The following is a 25,378-nucleotide window of genomic DNA, read 5'->3' on the forward strand; positions in this document are numbered from 1 at the left end:
TAATATGGTATCAGTGCAGGTGGGGTCTGGTTATTGGGTGGTCCTATAACTTTGGATAGAAATCAGGTCAGATCAGGTCAGGATGTCCTGTGCTTCCGGGAGGACGATATAGATCGGCATGTAGGGCAGGATGCCTTGGATTTCTCTCCCTGGGGCAGGGGCAGCCTTGATCCTCATCAGTAGTTATGCAGGTAATGTTTGTCTATACATAGAACACGTGGCAACATATATGATGAGGAATTGACGATGCAGAGCCTGCTGGCTTCAGGACATTTTCTAGACATCTAGGGACACAGCAAACCTGTGGGCCTTAGTGGGACCACGTGGAGACAGTGTGGCAGAGCAGTGACCTCCCTAGGGTGTATCCTGCAGGCAGGTGGCACCTCTCTCCCCAGGCTGTCACAGCCCGTCTTGTGTGTCTTTCGACCACCAGACTCTAAGCTTAGCCCAGCTTCTGCTCATTGCAAGCACCCCATAAATACATGTTAAATAGCGACTGGTACACCTGCAAAGCCTCATATAAACGTATGCAGTGGGTGTTAACTCTGGCCCCAAGAACCTAGTAGTCCTCTGTATCCGTGAGTGTCATCCTCTCATCAGTAGCCAGAAAAAGAAATCTTTAATCAGTACAATATTTAGACCAGGACAAGTGGGGTCTTGTGCTGGGCCCTGAGCATTAGAAGCCGCCTCTGGCCTGTTTCTGGCCTTGGCTCTCACTAGGGGATGTGCTCATCCAGGTTCTGCATCCCTACTTTCTAGACCATGCTCCAGGTGCCAGGATCCATGATTTCCTGCCCCAGTGACCCTGAGCCTCCTTCTGGAGTCCCTGTGGCCTCTTACTGAGGTCCATCCACCCAGATGGGATTGCTTACTACACACCTAGCCTGTATGGTACTAATGAATGGGACCACCATCACATACACAGCTCATCACTGACCGAGACGTTGTTATGTGACATATGACTATCATTCTTGGTTGAAGCATCTTTTTCATGGCTGTTTTGAAATCTTTGTCGCATAATTCTAACATCTCTGTCATCGTTCTTTGGCATCTGTTGGTTGGCTTTTTAAATTCTGATTGAGATCTTCCTGGTTCTTGGTGTGATGAGTGATTTTTTTTATTGAAACCTGGACTTTTTGTGTATCATGCCATGAGACCCTGAATCTTTCCTTCGCCTCTGGATTAACAGGCCTGCTCTGACACCCCTGCAACAGAGTGAGTGGGGGTCCACCTCATTACTACAGGGAGGGTGGAAGAGATCCAGGTTTCCACGGCCCCAGTTGACTGTCTAGTGGTGGAGTCCTCACTGCTTGGCAAAGGGGGTGGTTCCTACTCCTTGGTGGGACATACCCCAGCCCCCTACATGGCCTCCACTGATACCAGAGGGGTGGCCTTGTTACCAGTTAGCAGTGTTTGGAGCCCTTGTGTCCACTGGGCAGTGGACAGCACTTCTCTGAGGGTGCTGGGGTGCCTCATTACTGCCTAACGAGGGGTCTCTTGGCTCCCCACATGAGAGAGCAGGATTTTGTTGAGGCTTCCTTCTTTTTGGCTGTGCCTGTTGGCATTTCTGGGTTGGTGGCTTCTTCATCTCCAAGTCTGAGATGTACAAGGCCAAAGGAAAACCCAGGGAACTCTCACCGTGTCTGTGCTTGGCTCCGGATGTCTTTAGCCAGCCTGCCTTCTCTCCACCTTTCAGAGTCTTATGTTCGTTTTAAATGAAATATTCAGGGGTTTTAGTTGTGCTTAATGAGAGGAATAGGGAAAAGAACATGCGCTCCATGTGCCTTCTTTACTTCCTGGAAGTGGAAAATGGATACCTGCAGGATGCAATACAAAGAGACGATGTTTGACCCCACACACACACACACACACACACGAGTGTGTGCATGTACACAAGAATATATTGAAGAGTGTAGAACAAAGTGTATTGTGCTGGGGAAACAATCACAGTGCTGAGAGCAGCGTTGGAAGGTATCTGTCGGATCTAACTGATTGAAAGTGCCAGCGTGCTACAGGCATGATGGCTAACGTTTCGTCTTTAGTACTCCAGATCTGAAATAAGGCTTAACCTAAAAAGCAAAATTGAACTGAATCTTTCAGATGCTCAGAGAGTCAAGCTACACGTTCTTTAGTTGACATGCCCATGAGGATACCATAAGAGTATTTTCACAGCAGTGAACCAGGAGATTCGTAAGGAAAGGACAAAAAGACATTGTGTGATGATTTAAGACATAAACAGGATTAAACTTAGGTTTCGTTGATTTGATTAGTATTCCATTGGGATATTTCATATTGCAGATTCTGGTTAAATATAGAATATGGCATATATGAAAATTGAAGCCCTCTCAGATTTTTAAAGATGTCCTTCTATTTTGAAAATGAGTTCTTCTGTGCACGATATGGACCTTTTCAACCCCGTGATGAGTCAGACGCAGATGCAGAAACTGAAGTGTTTATTTGAAAAATACTTCTCGATGATAATTAAATCCATCCTGGGGAACAGAGGGTACATTTTTGCACCTACAAATCCAGGAGATGGCGGAGACCAGAAGGATTAAATACAGCTAAGTAAAGAAGGCACCAGGATTTCATTTCATCGCTTTCTCCTTCTTTTTTGTTATTTGACATTTACTAATCCTCTCCACATCAGGTTCTTCACCAATTTCATTTGAGACTCTGACTTTCTTGAGAAGCTAGTGGTGTTAAGAATAACAATGATTAGAAATGGAATGTGAGTTGAGATTAAGGTAAACACATAGCAATCTGAAACAGTTGCCTCTTTTCTGTCGTGTATTTATCTTTAAGCACATGTCCTATTTTTATTTCTGGCTTCGGATGCTATTGTCCTTATTCCTTCATTAATAAAAGTAATGACTTGTTACGTTTGTACTCAGCTTAAAGAGCACCCCACGTGCATCATCTCTGTGACAAGAACAATCTTGACAAGGAGCCCGTGAAGTAAGCGGTATGAATTACTGCTCAGTTTTAAGGAAGGGGTAACTGAGCTCCAGTCAGGATGAGTGACATCCCAAGGGCAGGAGATGGTAAGTGGCAGAGTCAGGAATGACCGCTGTCCAGGCTCATGGCTTGGTGTGCATGTGTAATCCTGCTTCTATTTCTTCTTTGAATATTGATGCACTGAGCAGCATGTTATCTCTTATGTCTCCCAGTTGTCTACGTAATTAGCTCAACTCAATCCACAGAACTTAATAAATTTTAATTTGGGGTTACAATTGTTTCTATCATCTTTTGCCCGTGAAAATCCATGGTGGAGACTTCAATACAGAAGTCACCTATTCTGAGAAGGTAATTAAAGGTGACAAGGAAAAGATTTCAATTATTTTGGAAAGTAAGCCATTGTGGTAAAACTTCAGAGTAGATTACCACGTGATGATTTAAGTGGTAGTAAGGGTCTGCCTGTTTTACCGGAGCGCACAACCCTTGATTACGTGGGCTTCTGTTTGGTGCATTAAAAAGTTCCATCTGTAAGACGTCCTGGAACACCTTCTGTATTCCTAGTTTTATGCCCAAAGCAGAAAAAAAGGGGGAGTTTCAAAGGAGAGAGAGTCTTCGTTTACTCTGAAATTATTTTTTTAGCATCCTACCTCTTTACAACATCCTAACAAAGGAGATTGTTGGATGCGGCTGAACTTTTTGACAGATGGAAATTTTCTGTGTGGAATCCAAGTCATTCTTCTTTAAAAAAGTGATTTAAGTCTATTTGGTATCAAGCACAATCCTATTACGTTTCCAACAGAATTAGTCATCATGACAAAAATGTACTGAGTTAAATTAGTTTTTTCCCAGAGGCAATTAGAACACAAACATTTTAATGAACTCAATATGAATTTAAATGGAAATACGTAAACTTAATTAAACTAGAGAATATTTTCCCTTTTTTTGTGCTTGTATAATATTAGCAAGAAAAATTCTCTTCTTAAAAGATAAGCAATAATTATGATAAAGGAAATAATTAGATAATTCTTTAGTCAACTTTTCAATCCAGTTCCCCTTGTCCTCTCTGGAATTGCTCCCTCATAATTGTCCTTTATCTTGTTAGCATCTTTATTCTGTATTTCTTCCATCATTTAAAAAATGCCCAGATAATCACTATCTTTAAATATAAGCCAAGATGTTATAATTCTTCTAACTCCCCACTGCATTCCACCTGTAATCTGGCTTCGCCCCTCACCGCTCCACTGAATTGTTTCTAGAAGGTTCCTGTCTACCTTTTTCTTAATAAATCAGCAATATTTTCTCATGAAGAATAATGCTACATTTTGGAAACTGATCATTCTCTTATCTTGAAAGTCTTTCTGCCGTAAACTTCTAAACTCTATCTGGATGAGACAGAGCTGGATTCTAATCCTGCTGTGTGATTTAAGGGATGTCACCCCTCCATTTATATAAGGAGGTGGTACTGCCTACTTTAATATTATTGAGAACATTCCATATGTCAAGCTCCTGCTACAAGGTAGATATGTCGTAGATGCTGGTTTTCTTTCCCTTGTCCTACTCTCTCTCTTCTCTGAGCTTCCTTGACTCTCAACTTTTCCAGATAATTTTCTTCTTCCTGAAACTATTTATAGATATCTTGGGCCTTGTTCTATTTTTTTTTTTAATTATTCTTGGTGAGGAAGATTGGCCCTGAGCTAAAATCTGTTGCCAATCTTCCTCTTTCTTTTCTCCCCAAAGCCCCAGTACATAGTTGTATATGCTAGTTGTAGGTCATTCTAGTTCTTCTGTGTGGGACGCTGCCACAGCCTGGCCTGATGAGTGGTGTGTGGGTCTGTGCCAAAGATCCAAACCAGCAAACCCCAGGCCACCAAGCAGAGCACACAAACGTAACCACTCAGCCACAGGGCTGGCCCACTTGTTCTTTTTTAAGTAATACTCATTCCCTAAATTGAACATGTCCATTTGAGTGGCTATCACTACTCTGCCAATAATTCTAAAGTTCACCATTTAATCTTTTAGCGTTTTTTTTTTAAAACTTCACATACAGAGTTTCATTATTACTCTTCAAGGCACTCTATCACAGTTGTCCAAAACAAGGTCCCTCTCATTTAATTTGATTTTGTTTTCACCCTGACCTGCCCCCTCCTGGCCATGGGAGCATTCTGCTGTGCTCCCTCTATGTTCATAGATATGGATGGACCCTTTTGCAATGCAGAGTAATGGGCCACGTGTGTGATGTTTTAATTTACACTTACAGTTGTCCAGGGTTTTTCTTTTCCCCCAATGCTGTCTTTAAATTCTTCCTAAGTAGCTGTCCTCTTGTCCAGGTGCCCTTCCCATCACAGAGGAGGATCCCTTGGCCATATAATATGGGATGGACAGATCACAGATTAATACTCAATTTTTATCACTGCTGGGATGTTCCCCAGAGCTGTTCCAGCAGTTCACATTCCCAGAAGAGATGCATGAGGGTCCTTATTTGTCCCCATGCTCACCAACTCTTGGTTCTATCGTATATTTAGAATTTTATAAGTACGATGGTTGTAAAGTGGCATCTCCTCACTTTATTTTCTTTTTGATTATGTTTAGTGAGTTGAGGATATCTTCATATACTTGCCCATCATGTAAATTTCTCTTGCTCCAAGCTGTTTTCATAATTTGCCTATTTTTTGGTCAGGTTCCCCTCTTTTCTCATGGATAACCACATTAACCGTATGAGTACCTCTTGATACAGAAAAGGCATTTGATAACATTTCATCACATAAGCTTGATAAAAACTTTAATTGGTCACTGTCGGCAAAGAGAAATGCTATTAATTTTTAAGCTCATATCCATTAGCAATGCTGAACTCTCATTAGTTTTAATTTCCTCTCTTCTGTTGGGATTTCTGTGTATAAGATCGTGTCATCTGCTCTTAAGGATGTTTTTTCATTTTCCCGTTTCCAAACTTACACCACTAATTTCTTTTCTTTTTCTCCTTCCCCTCCTCCTTTGTCTCATCACATTGGTAAGGAACTATGTTAAATAGTTGTGATGTTAATGGGCATCCTTGCTCCTGATTTTAAAGGTTCTCCACTAAGTGTGATGTTCACTAAATATTTTGGGAAAAAAGCCTTTGCCAAGTTGAAGGTGATTTCCTCTAATCCTAGAGTTTGGGCAGGGTTAATGCAGAGGGTTGCAGTGTGGTCAGATCTGTGTTTCATAGGATCCCTTTTCCACTGTAAGGGGAGGAGCAAGGGAGGGGCTCCTGCAGTGGTCCACGTCCAAGATGATGGCAGCTTGAGTCAGGAGGGTGGTGGTAGAATCAAAGAGAAGTGGATAATTTGAACACTGCTTAAAATTGATGGGTCTTGTTGATGGACTGGGTGTGGGAAAAGAGGGAGAGGGAAATGTCAGAGGTGACTGCCAGTTCTTGGCCTCCATAGCTGGATGGATACCGTTTGTTGAGTTAGGGAATATTGCAAGAGGTATTGACTTTGCACTCATTGAGATTGGCACGTGTTTGAGATGTTCAAAGTAAGATGTTGAGTGGATATTGGATAGAGGGACTTGGAGCACAGAAGAGTAGTCAGTTCAGTCTAGATTTGGACATCATTGAAAGCTGATGGATATGGAACACCGGGAAATCAGGATGAACCTAGGAATTTTAGGTGTTACAGAAAAACAAAATGGAACAGCAAAAAACCCAAAAATAATAATCAGAAACATGGTTGAAAATAACTTCTTTGATCTAGGAAAAGATCGGAAGGACTAAATCAAGGAGGTCATTATGTTGTAGGCAAGTTGAAGAGGGTCAGCTCCAGGCAGAAAGTTTTGTTCATAAGACCAAAATGTTACATCACGAATTATAGCAATTGTACCTAAACGTCTGGATAAACAAATAGTTATCAACTCCCCAAAGTTTCAATAATAAACATGAAATATTAAGTAGCTAATGTATAATGTATTTTCTTGGTATGAATTATAACTCCATACATCACTACCATAACTAGAATAAAAGTTAGTGGGCCACTGAATGCAATGAAATGTTTTACCTCTGAAGTGTTCTCTAAGGGATTGGCAGGATTAAGTGAAATAATACGTGTGTTTCTGAGAAAGCTTGCATTGTGCAAAATCATCCACTGAAAATAGCGAGGGCTTGGGAAAATACTGGGCTGGGATAGAACACCCCAAACCTTGCGAATTTTGTAACCAGAGCATTAACAAAAAAAATAGCAATCCCAATTAAAAATCCTTACTTAGAAAAAACATATTAAATTCCTAAAATGAAATATGCTGCTGTAAATACAGAACTTTGCTGTAATAAAGAGCAAAATGAGGGCAGCTTGGTGAAAAAGCAAGTAAGGATGGATGGGGGTGGCTGACCTTGGAGACAAGAACAGAGATGGACGGTTGCAGGCTTTGCATGAAACGCAGTAATGGGTGTTGTGGACCATTGTCTGTGCTTGTCTGGCAAAGATGCAGCAGAGTCATGCAACGTAGACACTTTCAAGACTGAACATGCGGCCCAGAAGGACCCAGAGGAAAAGTGTGGGGCCAGAGGGCATCGTTTATAGACAAGTACTCATCTGTGTCTTGCCTGGTCACTTGTTTAGAGTCCTTTGTGTTCATTGTGGAGGCTTAAAACTTCCATGTGCCAGAGAAATTTGCCTACACCCCCTGCAGCCTTTACATGATACTCATACCTTGTCGGTTCCGACTCCATCAGTTACAAATGCATTTTACAAAACATACTCCTGTAGCAAACTAGGCTACGTTTCATCAGTAGCTTGCAAATGTCTGGGCATTGTTTATGTAAGGGGCCATGGGTGATGGGGAGATGCCCACCATCTGCAGCTGCTTCCAGAAGAAACTGACCTTGACTCACCTTGGCGACATACTGTATGTTATCAACTCCCATCTTATTACTGTTTTAAGACCTTCTTGTAAATGTGAGGGGTATTTATGATCAGGTTGAATTTATCCTAATTATTTGGAGGATGGGGCTGTTCTTTTCCGAATGTAACCCTCACCTCTTATGCAAAATCAAGTTCTAACTCCTGTCGTGTCTGGGAGAAATGTGAGCCAATTTCTTCCAAAAAATGAAAAGAATATCTAGAATCAATTCAAGTTCTTCTGAAGGCAGCAGTTAGAAGAATCAAAGATAGATTCATGGAACAAATGTTACCTGAGGAAGATATGCCAGACTCTTCCATTTCTTTATCAGTTACCATTTCATTTCATAGTCTCCTAATTTCTCCCCTTCTCCTTTTCTTTTTCTTGAGTGGAAAAAGTTAACACCTTGAAGCAGAAAGGTACACATAAAGTTAATTGAATTGCAGAAAAGGAATCGGAAGCTGCCAGCTTTTCTGAATTGTAATCACAGTAGATACAGCTCTGAATTCTTCTAAACAAAACCCCAGCTCTTTGATTTCACCTGCTATGTATCACTTTTTTTTCTTCTTCATATTTCTTCCGCAAAGAAATTTTGAGCAACCAAGAGGAAGAGTTGAGAAGAAAAAATGATGTATTTTTGAAGACGTGGAGTGTGGAAGACCTGACACACTGCTAGATGTCTGCCTTTTTCGTGTAACCCGCTGCTGATCTGCTTTAGCTGTGATTATAAACGAACTCCTTTTCCAGGCTGTGTGTCTATTTGGTTAACATGACAACTTGGTAAAATCATATTCTCTGCCTCCTTATGAAGTTAATATGTATATTCTTGGAACTTAAAAATGGGTCTCAGCTAATGTGAATTGAACCCTGTCTATAAGATAGAATGTGGAGCTGGCCCCATGGCCCAAAGGTTAAGTTTGCACACTCTGCTTCAGCAGCCCAGGGTTTCCCCGGTTCACATCCTGGGCACAGACCTAGCCCCACTCATCAGGCCATGCTGAGGTGGCGTTCCACATAGCACAACTAAAAGCGTCTAAACTAGAATAATGACTATGTACTGGAGGGCTTTGGGGAGAAGAAAAAAAAAGAAGATTGGCAACAGATGTTAGCCCAGGGCCAATCATTAAAAAAAAAGTCATTTAAAAAAAAGATACAATGTCAGTCTTGACCAAGGACTTAAGTCATAGAGAAACTTACCTGTCATATGACTTAAGGTATAACACAAAAAGATAATTAACATCTGAAATGTGTTTGTCATTCCCATAATTGCATAATTAGGAAAGGGAATTTTAATCAGTATGCATAACCGTTGACATCCATCTATGAATAAGCATTCCGTGTGGGTAGTGACATAACTCAAAGCTATAACATAGGTGATAATATGACTTTACCCATTTTGCTTGGTGAGGTGAGTCATAATTAGAAAATGGCTGTGGAAAGTCACACCAACCCAAAGAGACAGATATATTTGGGGATGAGACCAAATAATGCTGTATGTGCTGCCCTGCTACAAAAAAATGGCATGTGGTTGCAGGCAAATCCATGAGTCATAGAGTGGAGACCTATAAGAAAGGCAATGGGAGAGGTTCATCAGAGGGAGAGTCCGAAAGGAGAGCTGGAGGAGGCGGTCATGTCAAGGAAGAAGAGCCGGGTAGGTTGGATGTGTCCCAAGCTTTTGGGCGAGTTTGGAACCCATCTCAGCCTTCTTGGCCATTATGGTGATGCTGTCATGCTAGGTGTCCCCACATCCACATGAAGAATGCCTCTAATGACATTGCCTCTTAGCTCCTTTGTCTCCTCATCTCCAGTGACTTCTCCTACTCCACATGTGCCACCTCCTCTAACCTTTGTCATCCCGGAAACATAATCACTTCAATTTACACCACCATTCGACACATTCTCTTGCCTCCGTTTCCTGGCCTTCTAACTGGCTGGTTACAGAAGCCGCATTACAGATGCCTGTCTTCTTATTAGAACGTCTAGTCCATTGATGGGTCCACCCACGTGGCTCACCAGCCCATCACTTCCTTTCTGTCCAACAAAGACTAATTAATTGCTCTGCCGCTGTACCCTGAAATGTCGCGCCTTCAGCCTTCTAATTCTGGTCATCTGGGGAAAACACAACTCTGGAGGAATCAGTCATTTCCTGTTCTCCGTGTCTGTGTCTGTGTCTGAACTCTGACAACTGCTGGGGAAAACACACACTGGTAGATGTTACCCTAAAAATGCGTGGTACCCAACCCCATCAGCCGAGCCTTTAAGAGCTTCCCTATATTCTTAGTGTAGTCCTACATCCACTCTGCTTTCTGTTTCCCCACCATGGCTATCTCTAGCTTTCACCATTCCCTTCAACCTGACCCCCATTCTGACCAGCATTCTCTCCGCTGGTTGACCTTGCCTCCTACTCCATAGAAAAAAGAAGAAGCTATCATACAGAAACATCCTCAAATTCCTTCTTTCTGACCCTTCTGGTTATGCTTACACACACCCAACCCCTCCTTCTTCCCTTCTAGTAATATTAAGAAAGTATCTTACCTCCTACTAACGGTGATCAGGAGATTCACAAGGCTATTTAATCTATTTCCTTAGTGTGTCAATCCTTTCTCTTGTTGTATTCTTTCTCTTTTTGCTTAACTTAAAGGCCCCAGCCTTTCCTGTGTTACACACACACACACACACACACACACATATGCATCCATGCACATGCACACGCACACGGACCCTGGTTCCTTAGAGTCACTCTCATATCCCCGTCAGTAAATCTCTGTAACAGAGATGTGACCAGATAATCTTGGCCACTTCTTCCCTTTCCTTTCAAGTCCCACATGGCATTTACCTCCACTCTTCCTTCCTTCAGCACACATTCACTGAGTGCCTACTGTGCGCAGATACTGTTCAGTCTTCTGGGGCCACAGCCATGAACAAAGCAGACAAATGACACTTCTCTCCCCATTGGAGGGAACTGCCAGCAGTGACCCCCATGTTCTTAATCCAATGGATGTGTTTCAGCGGCAATTAGGATACAGGTGAAACTGCTCCAACAGAGAGACTCCAAACACTGTGACTGAGATGAGGGAACGTGATCCCTCTCATAGGAAACAGTCCAGACAGGACAGTCCAGGCTGCTGTGGAAGCTCTGCTCCAGGACGTCATTCAGGCACCTAGATTTTCTCCATCTTCTCGCTCCACCATCTTCTAGGGTGTGGTTCTTGTCCGTGGGGTTCAAGAAAACTGGATCATTTCCAAATCGGGTTCCCAGCCTTCAGAAAACAGAAAAAGAGGAAGTCTAGGATGGTGACTCTGTCTTTAACGAGATGTCCTGGAGTTACAGCAGTTGCTCTCATGTTCCGCTGATCTCAGCTTAGCCACATGGCCACACTTAGCAGGATGTGAGTCTGGAAGACAGGGCCTCTAGCTGGGTGGCTGTGCACCCTGGTGAAACTTGGCCACAGTGCCAGCCGACTTGATTTGAAGTCAGCTCTGCTCTCATTTCTGTTTCTGTTTACTCTAGAGCTTATTTAGAACATTGGGGTACCCATAGCTTATGTTATTTTTTGTGTGTGTATTTTGCTGTATACTTTATCTTCTTCTTAGACAGTATCATCCCTTCTTTGGCTGATATATTAGTCAGGATTCTCCAGAAAAAGAGAACCAGTAGGATATCTATGTATCTATCTATCTATCTACAGAGAGAGAGAGAAATTTATTGTAAGGAATCGGCTCATGCAATTACTGAGGCTGACAAGTTCCAATATCTATAGTCAGCAAGCTGGAGACCCAGGAGACCCTCTGGTGTAAGTTTTGGTCTGAAAGTTGGCAGGCTCAAGACCCAGAAAGAGCTGATGTTTCCATTCTGGTCCAAAGGCAGGGAAAGAGTGATGTCACAGCTCAAAGGCAGTCAGGCTGGTGGAATTCCCCCTTCCTTGAGGGAGGGTCAGCCTTTTTGTTCTCTTTAGGACTTTGACTGATTGGGTGAGGCCCACCCACATTAGGGAGGGCAGTCTGCTTTACTCTGTCTGCCAATTCAGATGCTAATCTCATGCAAAAACACCCTCACAGACACACCCAGAAAAGCTTGACTGAATATCTGGGCTCCCCGTGGCCCAGTCAAGTTGACACATAAAATGAACCATCACAGATGATTGCCAAGTGCTAGGAACACTTGCTATGATAAGGAAAAGTGGAGAAGGAGCTGTTAGTGGGTGGTTCAGGGGGGAAATGATGAGGAGCTCAGTTAGTTGAGTTTCCTGGGAAATTGTGGAGTTAAGGTTTCCAGCAGAGAGTGGATATGTTAGTCTGAAGGTAAAAGATAAGTCTGGAATGGAGATAAAAGTGGAGATGTCATCTGAACATGACTGATGCATCAGGTTTCCGACTATCGTTTCAACCTCTCAGTTTTCTTCACTCTACCTCTAATCAATCACCAACTGAGTGGATGGATATTCCCACCAACGGCAATCTCAGAGGGGTCTGTTGGTCACCACACCCTTGGTCCAAGCCACACCCATCTGTTTCCTCGGGGAATTACCAGCCCTTTTACTGCTCCTCTCACTTCGACTCTTTCTGGATCGGTGTCAGTTTTTACAGAATCTAAAATCAGAGAAACACATTCTTATTAAAACCCTTTTGTGGCCTTATTGCACTTAGGACAAAACCTGAACTTTTCAAGAGGAAGCCAGCCACTTTCCTCGCTGGATTCAGCCACATGGCTCTTCTCCTGGGTCTTTGAGCACACCAAGCTGATCTCGGGTCAGGCTCTGCTCATGTGGGGTCGGCTGTGTTTGTGTCTTGTCTGGCACTCTGTATTCTCTGTGTACGTGGCTCTCTTTTCATTTTTCTTTACCGAGATAATTCCTAACACACCTTGTGGGTTTCAGCTTTGATGATGCTTTCTCTGGGGAGCTCTCTGTGTCTCCAGCCTAGGTTAAGGTCTTCCCGCTATCCATTCTCATAGCAGCTCCTGCTTAGCAGTCTAAACAACTCTCTTTGCCTATTTAACCAGGTAGTTGTTTGTTGACTGACTGTGCCCCCACCAGAACCTTAGCTCCAGGATGCCCCCATCTTTCTTATCCCCCACTGCTTTTCCAGAGTTTATTTCACAGCCTACATGATTAATACATGTTTCTTGAATAAGTAGATGTTGCAAGCAGAACTGTGTAGACACACACCATGCTGATCACATTGGTACCTAAAATCAAGCTGGGAGGAATGGTAAATTCGTTAGGTGATGAAACCAGCATCCAAAACATTTTCTGCCGGTGACCAAGTGTTTACTTGTTGACGGGAAACATACCCTGAAGCTAAGATTTTCTGAGCAACTTGACATGTTAGTGATTGAATTTACTGTATCATCTTGATAGAGAAAGGGAGTCATTCATTCATTTCAGAAATTTTACTGCAATATTAAACAATTCACATTACTCTTAAATTTCTACGTGGGTCCCTAGGCATGTATACACATGCATTTCATTTCAGAAATGTCTGTTGAGCACGCAGACCAGCCAGTGGGGATGTGCAATCACAATTACCACTATCGTCAAGAGGACCCAGTAAGCGTATAAATGGAAGCCTTTGTATCATATATTTTAAAACATTTAAAAGTTATAAATGAAATATGTTATCTAGTCCTACCTCAACAAATGTAGTTGCTGAATACCAAAATTTAAAAAAAATAAGTGTAAAACCATGGTTTTTCTATGATTGAAAATCCATAAAATGTCAAAGACAACTAAATTTATTTATTCTTGCTCACATCTGGATGTTTATGAGTGAGTGATATTTGGATGAGTAATAAAATTAAAATGTACATAACTTCCAAAATATTATATGTTATTCTGTACATTTTATTTTTCTTGCCTTAAATTCAGCGAAATTATGTTGTTATAATCGTTTTTCATATACATTGTGTTTTATGAACAGCTGTGCCAAATCAGATAACCTTTCTTGAGTCAGTACAATTAGCTTATTATTAATTTAATTTAGAGAACTCTGCCAAAAGCAACTGAAATTGTCAATAAAATTCTTTAAGGAATACTTGGATTCAGATATAAACTGTGAATTTTGCATATCGTGCTCAAACTTTGTAATGAGTTGCTAATTGTTAGTCACAAGTTAACAGTAACTTGTTATCGAGAAAAATATTATGAAACATTTTATTTCATCATATAGATTGATATCACTCATGTTACTGTCTTCACCATTTGTTAAAGCAGCATCTGGTTAGATACAGTAAAGACTCAGTAGCCTGCGCATGCGTGTATGTATATGTTTAGGGCCACCTGTGCAAATTTAAGAGGAATGTGAATTGTTTTATATTGCAAAACGTTACTCAGCTGCCGTGCACCAGTTTTGCCAATCCCACAGTAGTTCCTGAGTACTTCTTAAATCATGAATTGGAGCATGAAGAGAGGCAAGAAAACGTGCCCGTGTCACTATTGGGAATGGACACTGATGTGCAAGACTCGGTTGCATCCACACTGAGAGAATGGATTTGATGATTAATTTACCTTTCTCTGACCTAAATGCTTCTGCTTCTCAAAGCCTGCCTGACTTCCAGACCAGCCCCCGCCTCCAAGGTTCCATGCACTCGCCTTCACAGCATTCGCCTCCCTGGGTTTCGAGGATGCAGGGTGGGAATTTGGAACAGCATTTCCTGGATCCCACATAGTGCTGATCAGGACAGTGACGCTTCAGGGTTGTGGGTTGTGCTGTGCACATACATGCTTGAATAATTTGTTGTATGTTTGTGAAATGCGAAGCTCTCTAAAGCACAGAGCACAGGGCACCAGGCGGGGGCTCCTCCTTCCTGGGTCTGGGGGGTGCTATGGTAACGATGGTATGATACTCATCCTGGCCTCCAGGGGCCTAAAGACCAGAGCTGGCACAGAGAGAGACATAGCTGTTTCCAGACGGGGTAAACCGGGTGTCTGGAAGCATATGGGACGGAGACCTCGCCCCATCCTGGCCGGTCAGTGAAGGCCCATGGAGGAAGGGATGTCGCTGGAGTAAAGGAGCAGTGTTCCAAGACGAGGCATTGGCTTGCTGTGGAAGTCCCGGCTGTGGGAGAGAGTGAAGGCAAGGATGGGCTGGGGAGGGGCGAGTGAGAAGGTACACACTCCGGCCAAAACAGGTCAGGGAGCTCGTGAGCCCATTTTTTTTTTAAGATTTTATTTTTTTCCTTTTTCTCCCCAAGCCCCCCGGTACATAGTTGTATATATTCTTCATTGTGGGTCCTTCTAGTTGTGGCATGTGGGACGCTGCCTCAGCGTGCCATGTCCGTGCCCAGGATTCGAACCAACGAAACACTGGGCCGCCTGCAGCAGAGCGCGTGAACTTAACCACTCAGCCACGGGGCCAGCCCCTCGTGAGCCCTTTTAAGGTATTTGGGCTTTTTCCTGAGGATGACAGGGGTCCTGAAGGATTTTTAAGATTTTGGTTTTACAGTTGGTCTGGCTGCACCGTGGAGAATGGATCGAGATGGGGAGACTGGAAACAGAAGGGCCGGGTTGGGGTAGATGGTGCTGAAGAAATCTAGAAGAGACAGGAGAGTGCTCAGAAGCTTTGCAAGCAGCAGGCAGAGAGGAGGAGTTCACTGGGGGCTGTTTGGGATCGCGTTGCCCACTGGACACCCAGAGGATCTTTTCCGCAGGTGGCTGGTGCTGCTGTCAAGAGGTCAGGAATAGTTGTCAGCTAGAGACTCAGTTTCCCTGCGTGTGGGTGGAAGCAAGCCCCACCTTCTTGGATCTTGGAATTGCAGCTTCAGTGACACCTGCCAGTGTCACCTGCCAGTCTGCCCAGCTGGGCACATCCTCAGAAAATGGGAGATGAACCCCTCTGAGGCCAGACTTTGGACCTGGCAGTTTCAAATATTTTTTTCCGTTAGATCAGGAGCTCCACCTTCAGCTCTTCGACATTACTAGAAATCTCTCTGCAATCTAACCAGTTAATGAATCCACAGTTGCCATGAGGTGATTTCATCCTTGAGTGGACAGAGGGGGATTTCGAAAGATGTGGGAAAATCTGAGCACATCCCCTGGGGGCGAAATTCTCCCGCTCCTCTGTGACCCAGGTGATCGCTTCAACATGGAACAAAGCCAACGGTTTCTGTGTAGGTCACATGAGCTGCCAAATGAAATTCTTTTGCAGATCTCTAGGTTTCCATGAGGCAAATGAACTGGGTGTGGGTGGTAAACAGCATTTGGGTGGGCTACCCCCTTGTAGAGATTTATGGACATAAAGATAGTTTGTGTCTTCTTGTTACAACTAACACATGAATTCCCAGTGAACAGTAATGTCAGGTAAAGCATGATAGAGATGTTTATTAATTTTGTCATTCACTGGGATGGTGAGGCTCACCATTAAGTGAGAGAGGAATTTCCTAGCAGGAAGGACAGAGGGATGCCTATAACTAAGAGGTGTTGTAAACTGAAGTTCTGGGCTCTTCACTCGGCAGTCCGGGCCAGTGACTTTTGGCTAAGAGGCGTGTCTGAGCAAAAGCGTGGTGAGTGGGACTTCTTTTTTATGAATTGCTTTTATTTTTGTTGGCTTTCTCCCCAAAACTGCTAACACCAATTAAGCTGCTATTTGGGAAAGCACAGAACAGGAACCCAGTGGGTATGGATTTCAAACTGGTGGGCATGCTGTATTAACAGGGAATGCAAAAACAGTGTGTCAAATTAGCCAACCACGTCCCTTCCAGGAGCCTGGGGGGGGGGGGGGCGGGGCATGTTAATGGTATAGACTTCTCTTTTTAAACTGCATCATTATAAAACCACTGGGGACATTTTATGGACTATTTGAGTCTACTTCAGATATTTGTGGCCCCGGATTTGGAGAGTGGTTCTGATTTAGGAGACTAGGAAATGCAGCCTGGACACCAGGAACAGTGACTCTGCGGCTTTGCAGTGGAGCTCTGTGGCCTCTGGTGTACGTATGGCTTACACTCTCCCGGTTTTGTTTCTTTAGGAGAGGCCCCACCAATGGTACAAGGAGGTCGGAGTTTTTAAATGACAAAGATAGAGCCTCCAGAAAAAAATGCATGAAAGCAGTGTTAACAACAAGAGCTACTTTCTTAGCGACCTGATTTGCAGGCTTCCAGGCGTGTCGATGGGACAGAACATCTGCATGTGGCCAGTAGGGTCTGGGGTGTGGTCCCATTGCCGCAGCGCCCGCCCGCCTGCATCCTGCACCCGGGGCTTCACTTTAGTGGCTCGCTCTGATTTGGGCTTTGCTGGAGACAGGCAGGCTCACAGCAGAACAGGTGGCCAACCTTGCTCAACTTGCCACCCAGTGGAAATAGCAGTCCCTATATTAAGTAAATGACCCCGAGGTGTTTGATTATGTCAGTTGCTAAAAGTGGGTCTGACTTGTCCCCGAGGCAAGGAAACGCTTCTTGCCCTCCACCGCTTTCGTGATGCCCGGTGAGAATGCCCGCATGTTTACAAACTTGCCCTGGAGGTTTGCTCTCTGACACGTGGAGGAGCAAGATTCTCGATGCTTGAAGAGGAAGGCGGTGTGGTTCCCTGGCCATAATTTCTAGCTTTGGCGATATGCTTTCTCGCTTCCGCCAAGCCTTCTCGAAATTCTATGGGGCACTGTTAGTAAGTACCTTCCTCTGTGTTTTTCAAAAGTGCTTTGAAATGTGTGGTTTTTGTTTTTTTTTTTTAAGATGGTCCCCAATCCTATTTGGAAGCCAAACTGGCCAGTCGGTTATGCAATTAATTTTTCACAGTCATGCATGACATTTGTCACCTTTTGGTCCTCACTTAACATTTTCCTTAATGCGAAACTGAGAGTAAGGTTTTCTGAAACGTTCGCTTTTCTCGTTTTTCCTTTGTTTAGGTACAAATTTGTTCTCCTATATTTCTCTGTGTCTTTAAACTTTGGCTTGCAAAAGTTCCCTGTTGTGTATCGCGTCCGTTCTCTGCAGCTGTCATTTGATCTCGGTCTTGGGTTTTCGGAATTTCAGTTACTGTCGTGTGTCATTCTGCCAGTGTTGGTCACCAGGTCGAGTGCCTACAGGGAACTTCCCCCGGGGTTTCTCTTTAGGAAGGGGTCATCTTAGTTCATCTGAAGCTTGAAGCACGAGGTAGACAGAGGCGCTGTGCTCACTTCTTTTGTGTTTTCCTTGTAGTTCTCTCCCACACTTTTCTTGGTCTTTTTCTCCTTTTTTTAATCCCACTTTTCTCCTCCCTATTCTTCCCTCCTTAAGGCAGCAGGTGCTAGGCGGGGTGACAGTCAGCTAGGAGGCGGGATCCGCACTCTACGCCCCGTCTATGGGGCTTTGTCACAAGGACTCTCACGCCCATCTCTCTGGTTGTTCCTCTTGAATGCCATTTAATTTAATTAAATCTTTGCAATTTGTCGGTCTTCTCCGGCAATGCAGGCTACCCCGTCCTCTTACTGATCCCGAATAAAGGGGGTGATTTTTAACTCATCAGCGGCTGTTCACTGAGCATCAGGAATAGCTGCACAGGAGCCTGTGGCCTGGCTAGCTTTCTTCTAGCCTTCCTTGACTCTGGATCGTCTGTTGTAATCTTTGGATAAATGCATACGTACATAAATAATGCCTGAAAACTACTTAGCCCTCTTCTTTGGAACGTTCCTTTGCCTCAAAGCCAAGGAGCATCCAATCCTTTTGAAGATGTTAAGATAACTATTTAGATGGGGATTCCTAGAAAAAGTCACCTACCTTGTATGTCATGCACATAACGGTACTAATGGTGGGGTGCAGACAAAATCTGGGGTGAAGTGGGTTTGGTGGTTGAGTAAGCATCCTGGAGAGGGCCAGACAGACCTCACTGGACTCTGCGGGGACAAAGACTCCCAATGGGGACATGCAGCTGAGAGTTCCATGGAGGTGAGAAATACAGAGGCCACCGAGCAGGGCAGGAGTGAGTAGTGGGTGGTGTGTGGGGGTGGGAGGTGCTTGCTCAGGGAGCCACAGAGGAGCAGAGTTACCGTGGGACCGTCAGCCGGGCAGGGCTCATGCCAGACTGGGGAGGAGATTGGAACCAGGACATCTTTTGGGAGGTGGTTATGGCGAGGGGGTCGTAAGGTGAGCAAGGCCTGAGCTGGCGTGGGAGCGGCGAAAGGAGAAAGGAAGGGAGGGATCCAAAAGAGCTGCTGAGGTTGAGTCCTGACAATTGGTTCTTCTCTCGCACAGCTTCCCTGTTCATGATTTCCATAACTGTCGCACATCACAGCCATCTATATATGTGTGTAAAAAAATGTATATATATATGTACATGTATATATAAATAAATACAACACAACAGAAGGCAGGTTTCCCAAAATGAATTGGTAACGCCTGAATCTTCTAGAATGTGAAGTTTTGTATTTTTTACTTTCATTATCATATTGTAAAACCATAAAGAATATATTACCTAGACTGTAGGCCGTTGGTTATCATAGATACTGTACACGGTTTATGACCAAGTTGACCGATTGTTTATTTAACATTTTCATTTGATTAATGTTCTTTATAAAACATTAGAATAGAGATGTTCTTGCCAAGTAGTAAGCTTCATAAACATCTCTCCATTGCAGGAATGTTCAGAGATCTCCATTAAAAAGTGAAAAGAACATTGGGGCCAGCCTGGTGGCATAGAGGTTAAATTTACGCACTCCACTTTGGTGGCCCAGGGTTTGTGGGTCCGGATCCCAGGCACAGACCAACATAAAACTCATCAAGCCATGCAATGGCAGTAACCCACATACAAAACAGAGGAAGATTGGCACAGATATTAGCTCAGTGACATCTTCCTCAAGCAAAAAGAGGACGATTGGCAATGGATGCTAGCTCAAGGCCAATCTTCCTCACCAAAAAAAAAAAAGAAACAAAGGAAAGAACAGAACTGTGTCTTCAATGCAAACACATGGTAATTGTATTTATGCATATGGACATGTAAATCTGAAAGAAGTCACTTCTAGGACTTGCCATAGAGAGGAGCTGTGCCTACTAAATAAAACGTTTGTGTCCATTTTATAGATGAGGAAACTGAGGCTTATCTGGATGAAGTGACTGGCTCAGTTAGTTAGTGGTGAAATTTGGGGTACAGTCCAGTCGCACCTACTGCAGAACAGAGGTGCCCATGCTGTCCTGCCCCAGTGAGTGACCTCACGCCTCACAGACAAGGAAGAGCAGAGCTCAGGGAGTCACACTGATGTGCAGGAAGACACTTGCCTCGCACGTGGCAGAGCTGGGGTGATGGTGTGCGTCTTCTAATCCCCAGCAGGGGTTCTCTCTCTTAAGAATCTTGAGGACTGTGTAAAGCTCTTTCTGGCCATCAAGACATAATTCCAGTGGCAAAGACCCATCAGTGTCTGATTTCACGGCAGATACTTGATGGGGACCCTGTTTGGCTTCCTAGTTGACGTGTCTGTATTCTGCATTAGCTCTGGGGCCGGGACGCTCTGGGTCCAGCAATCGTCGGAGTTCACCCTGATTCTGTGGAATGGAAAGCTTTGATTAGTGGTCTCATGGGCTCACTCTGGAGATAAGGACCATCATTGGCACACTATCCCACAGGAGTGGATTTAAGTAAAAACCACAGGAGAAAGGCCTCCATGGCTCCCAGAATAGACCATAACAATGGACCTGAGAGCTGTGACATGACCAATTCCATGAGTCCCAATTCCTGACCTGGGACTGTCGCATCCATGTTGCAGAGATGTGCGTCTTCTCGTCTTTACCCTCCATCCCTCCATCCCTCACTATGAACCTTCCCCACACAGGTCACATCCTGGGGCCCCCGAGGCCCCCACATCTCCCACCCTGCCCCCTCCATGGGGCGGGACGTAGTCAGGACTCCTGGGCCCCACCACCAAGATCAGGGGCCTTGGAGATGCTACTGGTTCCACCTCAACTTCTTGTCCGTCAACCTGGATGCTGAATATACACAGCGATGTGCCCTCCTCCTGCGCGTGAGGCGTCCTTCAGAGCAGGTGGACATTCATTGTCCTGGCAAACTGCTCTGGGATGCTGGGCTCAGCCCCGCGCGGGGAAGATGCGATGCCATCACGCCAGCTTCATGGTCGGTTTTGTTCAGAGGCCCCAAATATTTGTCTAAGAACTACAGGACAGTTTACTAAAATGCACAAGGCTTCTCGAAGCTATTCTGATGGCTGTGCTCAGTTACCCACACCTGTCCTACGCGGTCCCTCTGGCCAGCCTCGGGGGTGTTACACCCACAGGACCAGCAGAGCTTGCAGGTCTGAGGGTACAGCCTCGGCAATCTGATCCGGGAAATGTGCGGGAAACTTTAAAAAGTGGAATTGACCGTGCTCAATTTTGCCTCCACTCTTCTCGGTCCCCTTGTTCATTTGTTCATTCCGGTACATATTTATTGCTTTTTAATATGATGTGCCTTTTTACACTCTTTTCCTTGACAGACTGAGGGAACACACATATGTGTTTATGGCAGGCACACTCAGAGGTCTGTCGTCTGAGGTTCCACAGGAAACGTTACAGGGGCCATCGCCATCTAGGTTCTCTACCTGGTCTTGAGTTTCCCTTCATGTGGATTCAGATGCGAATTCTGTTTGAGGAAAGGGAGCCCGTGCTTCTGCCGAAGTAAAGAAACCGTGGCAATTCGTGTGGAAGTGCGAGGCACACAGGGTTGGGGAACCTGGTGTTCATAGTGGGAGGGATGTTTTTAGGGCAGCGGCCTTACAGACACAGAGCGGCTTCCGGGGTGGCCCCGATCTTGTAATAAATGAAAAGGAAGATCGCTTCAGGGTGAGTTGCCTTTGGTTGGGGGTCCTTGTTGTGTTTAAATGGCTTCAAAGCTGTTATTCAAAGTCATCGCTGAAGAAAGTGAATTGTATTTTCACTCCACGAAAGCATTTTGCTTCCATCCTGACGACGACATGGAGGAGAGAGCCCATGGGCAGACCCCCTTTCTCGGGAAATGTGGGTCATTGGACAGAAAGCTCTGAGGTTAAAAGCTGGCCAGCTGAGCGAGGCCCATTGGGGCGGTTGCATCTTTTAGGAACAGATGTTCTCTGTGGCCCAGAGGCACAAGGACCCTTTTTCCTCCAAGGGAGCTGAGCACCATGCATGTCCGGGAGTCACCGTGGCTGCGATATCGTGATGTGAAGTGACAGAACATTGTATTGTCACAGATGGAGAAACACGCTCCCTTGGCCGTGTCTGGGTACCAGGCGCTGCCGAAACACTCTCTTTATTTCCAAAAATAGACCCAGCCTCTTCTTGGATCAGTGAGCTTCTCTGAGCAGGGGAGGACGGTGCAATGAGGAGGAAGGGAAGGTTCTGGAGCTTCGTGCAGGGGTCTGTGGGGCCGACCAGGGGATGCTCTGCAGCTAGAGGGACAGCACGCTGTCAGGGCACCCAGCTGGCACCCGGGAGGCGTGGATGCACACTCCCCGAGATTCGTTCCTTCTTGTTTCCCGCAGTCACACTTACTCTCTGATAATTCCCATGGATTCCATGTCTGCCTGTCTGCAGCCTGCACCTTGAAGGTGTTCCCTCCACTCAAGAGCCCACTTGCTTGCTCCAGGTTACACCCAGGTTCTCCTGCAGGTTGTGACTTCCTGGGACCTCAGGTGTGGGTGTATGTGCATGTGTCTGCGTGCATGCATGTGTATGTGTGCCTGCATATGTGTGCATGAGTGTGTGTGTGCATGTGTGTGCATGCATGTGTGCATGCATGTGTGCACACGTGTACAGGGGGCTGAATCCTGTCTCGAGCTCCCAGAACCCCCTGCACTGGTCAGTTTCCTCTCAACCTTCCAGCTCCGACCTTCTCTCCTGCAGCTGCCATGACAGATCTGTCGTCATCCCAGGTTGCTCCCTAATTAGCCGACTCAGGGACGTTAGCAAAGCCGGTTAAGCTCTTTGGGCCTCGGGTTTTAAATCTGGACAGTGAAGGCATTGGGATGAAATTCAAGCTTCTTTAACGATCTGAAATTCTGATTCCTCGTTTAAAAAATGGCTGTTTGGGGGCTGGCCCCGTGGCCGAGCGGTTAAGTTCACGCGCTCCGCTGCAGGCGGCCCAGTGTTTCGTTGGTTCGAATCCTGGGCTCGGACATGACACTGCTCATCAAACCACGCTGAGGCAGCGTCCCACATGCCACAACTAGATGGACATACAACGAAGAATATACAACTATGTACCGGGGGCTTTGGGGAGAAAAAGGAAAAAATAAAATCTTTAAAAAAAAAAAAAATAGCTGTTTGCCATGTGCCAGGCGCTGTTCCGTGTGCATTCCACGTATTGATTCATTTACTCCACGTAATTCTTAGGAGGGCAGTATAATTATTACCCCACGTTACAGATGAGGAAACTGAGGAACGAGGAGGTCGAGTGTTCATATGGGAGCAGGTTGGTGGGTCTAAAGCCCTTCTGAGCCCACCTCTCATGGAGGATTCATGTCGTGTCGCTCACCTGGGGCGTTTCCTGGACCCTGAACAAAATCACGATTACCCTGATGTTTTGTTTCTCTGTCAGCCCGCCTCCCCTCCCACCTGCCCGGGCTCCACTTCGGTGGCTGGAGCCACACTGCGTGCCCCTTTTGAGCCTCATCCCACAGGTGATGTGTCGCTTCTTGGTCCTGCTCTTTGCTAAGTGGCCCTGGTGAAAATAGCTTAGTGTGGGATTGTGGACAGTGCCTCCTTATCACGGCGCCTTCGGGAGTTACCGTCCTCCTCAGAGGTGAGGCTCTGCGGACCACTGTTCTCCCCTAGCAGGCGGGGAGCCACGCTGGGGCTGGGTGGGGCAAGCGGTCGGAGAAACCTTGTGAGATGCAGCTCACGGCCTCCGCGTCCCTGTGATCACAGTGCGGCTGCCAGCTGCTGACTCAGCACCTTTTCAAATCCCCCCGGAGACCCACTGAGACACAAACTATAGTGAATAGGAGAGACGTGCCTGGAGGTTTTCAAGGGCAGGCAGAGAGGGAGAAAGCTTACACCCACCCTCTCACAGGAAACCGAGCAATTCCCACCAGACCTCCCATCGTCCGGAGACCCCCATAAGCTGGTACCCCAACCAGGGCTTCCCCACCCCCCAGCACACACCCTCCCGCCTTGATGTCCAGAGCCTGGCTGCCTCCTTTCTCCTTTTGAATACTCCCTCCCTCTCCCTTCCGTCAGATTCCTCTCCCACGATGGTATGCAGAACAATTCTGCTCTGAGCTCTTGTCCCCAAACTGGAAAATCCCAACCAGCAATGAAACAAACCCCTCTGAACAGAAGCCCTCCCCAGTGGCACTTGCTGTCGCTGAGTTTATGTTCCAGGTCTCATTCCTCCCTGGCTTGGAAGTGTTTCTTTGAAGCACGTGCCGTTCGAGAATAATTCTGGTGAACAACGATTTCGCATTTCTGTGCTCAACCTTGGGGCAAACCCTGATAACGGTCCTCACAGACCCATGAGCCCCTTCAGCTCGCGCCTAGGCGAGGCTGTGCCTTATTTCAACATTTCCACCTTGGATTTGTGTGGACATTCTGGATTTGCTATTCAGCACAGAAAATCAGAGTTTAGCAAGCCACATCTGAGCCAATAAAAATTACTGGATTCCTACAATCCGAATAATCCAGTGAACTAGCTTAAGAGGACGATAAATATGGTGAAGTCAGATGCGCACCGATAGTTTTATAGAATTAACAAACTCTTTTTCCTCCAAACCACCTCCTCCTTTTTCTTTAGTGGCAGGAGATCCTGCTGGCCTCTCTGAGGCTCCCCCGACTCTAAGGGCCACAAGACGGATGCAGATGCTGATGCTCAGTGAGGAAGGTGCCCTCTGTTCTTTCAGCAATGACTATTTCAATGGCACCAATTTCCACTGAATAACAGTGGGCCGTCCTCTCAAGCCCTGGAGCATATAGCTCTCCAGAGCAGTTTGCAACTTCATTTTCCTTGTCCGAAACTGGGCATAATGAGAGTGCCTGCCCCGTGGCCCGTCGTGAAGCTCTCGTGAGAGCCGGCAGGGGAAGCATTTGTTCCTGGCGCACAGTAGGCTCTCAACACATGGATGGCTGCTGCTGTTGTGATTATCATACTGTCATTATTATCAGAGATGCTGGTGGCGGGGGAGCTGAAGAATTGCTGTGCATGCATTTCTGTGGCCTGGGTCGGTTGTGGGCAGAAATACAAGAGATGCAGAACTCTCGCTCATTTTCTCTGTTCCATGTGGGTTGTAATAACAGCACAGGGTAGGGCTGTTGTGAGCGTGTCCTATGCTGTCTCTCATGCTGGAATCAGTCCTTCCCTGCTCATACTTGGACTTGATTTTTCCACTTTCCTGTCTCCTTCAAATCACTGATAGAGGAAAGGGAGTGTCATCCTGGAGTGTGTGCCTGCCGCCCCATGGCACCAGCGTTAGCAGTTGTCAGTCCAACAAGTATGTTTATATCTTTGCCTCCTGCAAAGATACAAAGATGAAAACACACATGCTGCCTGCATGGGGCTCTCCACTCGGTGAGGAGACAGCCTTATGAACAGAGCATCCTCATGCATTGGGGTCCAAGGCACTGACATAGTTGGTGTGGAAATGCAGACAAGAGGAATGGAATCCAGGGCAGTCAAGG

At 45.5% G+C, this 25,378-nt stretch overlaps 1 protein-coding gene across 5 annotated transcripts in view; it reads left to right on the forward strand.

Moving 5' to 3' along the window:
• Positions 1 to 25,378, forward strand: part of RPS6KA2 (ribosomal protein S6 kinase A2) — a 367,321-nt gene that overhangs the window by 109,966 nt on the left and 231,977 nt on the right. Inside the window, exon 1 of one of the 5 annotated variants that reach the window (XM_023633078.2) lies at positions 17,190 to 17,432. The exons of the other annotated variants lie outside the window; for them this stretch is intronic. Coding sequence (XP_023488846.1) covers positions 17,382 to 17,432 — 51 coding nt within the window. The 5' untranslated portion in view covers positions 17,190 to 17,381. Of the gene's footprint in view, positions 1 to 17,189; positions 17,433 to 25,378 lie in introns of those variants that run through there. 5 annotated transcript variants of the gene reach the window in all.

This window comes from Equus caballus, chromosome 31 (assembly GCF_041296265.1).
Source record: "Equus caballus isolate H_3958 breed thoroughbred chromosome 31, TB-T2T, whole genome shotgun sequence".
Taxonomy (NCBI): domain Eukaryota; kingdom Metazoa; phylum Chordata; class Mammalia; order Perissodactyla; family Equidae; genus Equus; species Equus caballus.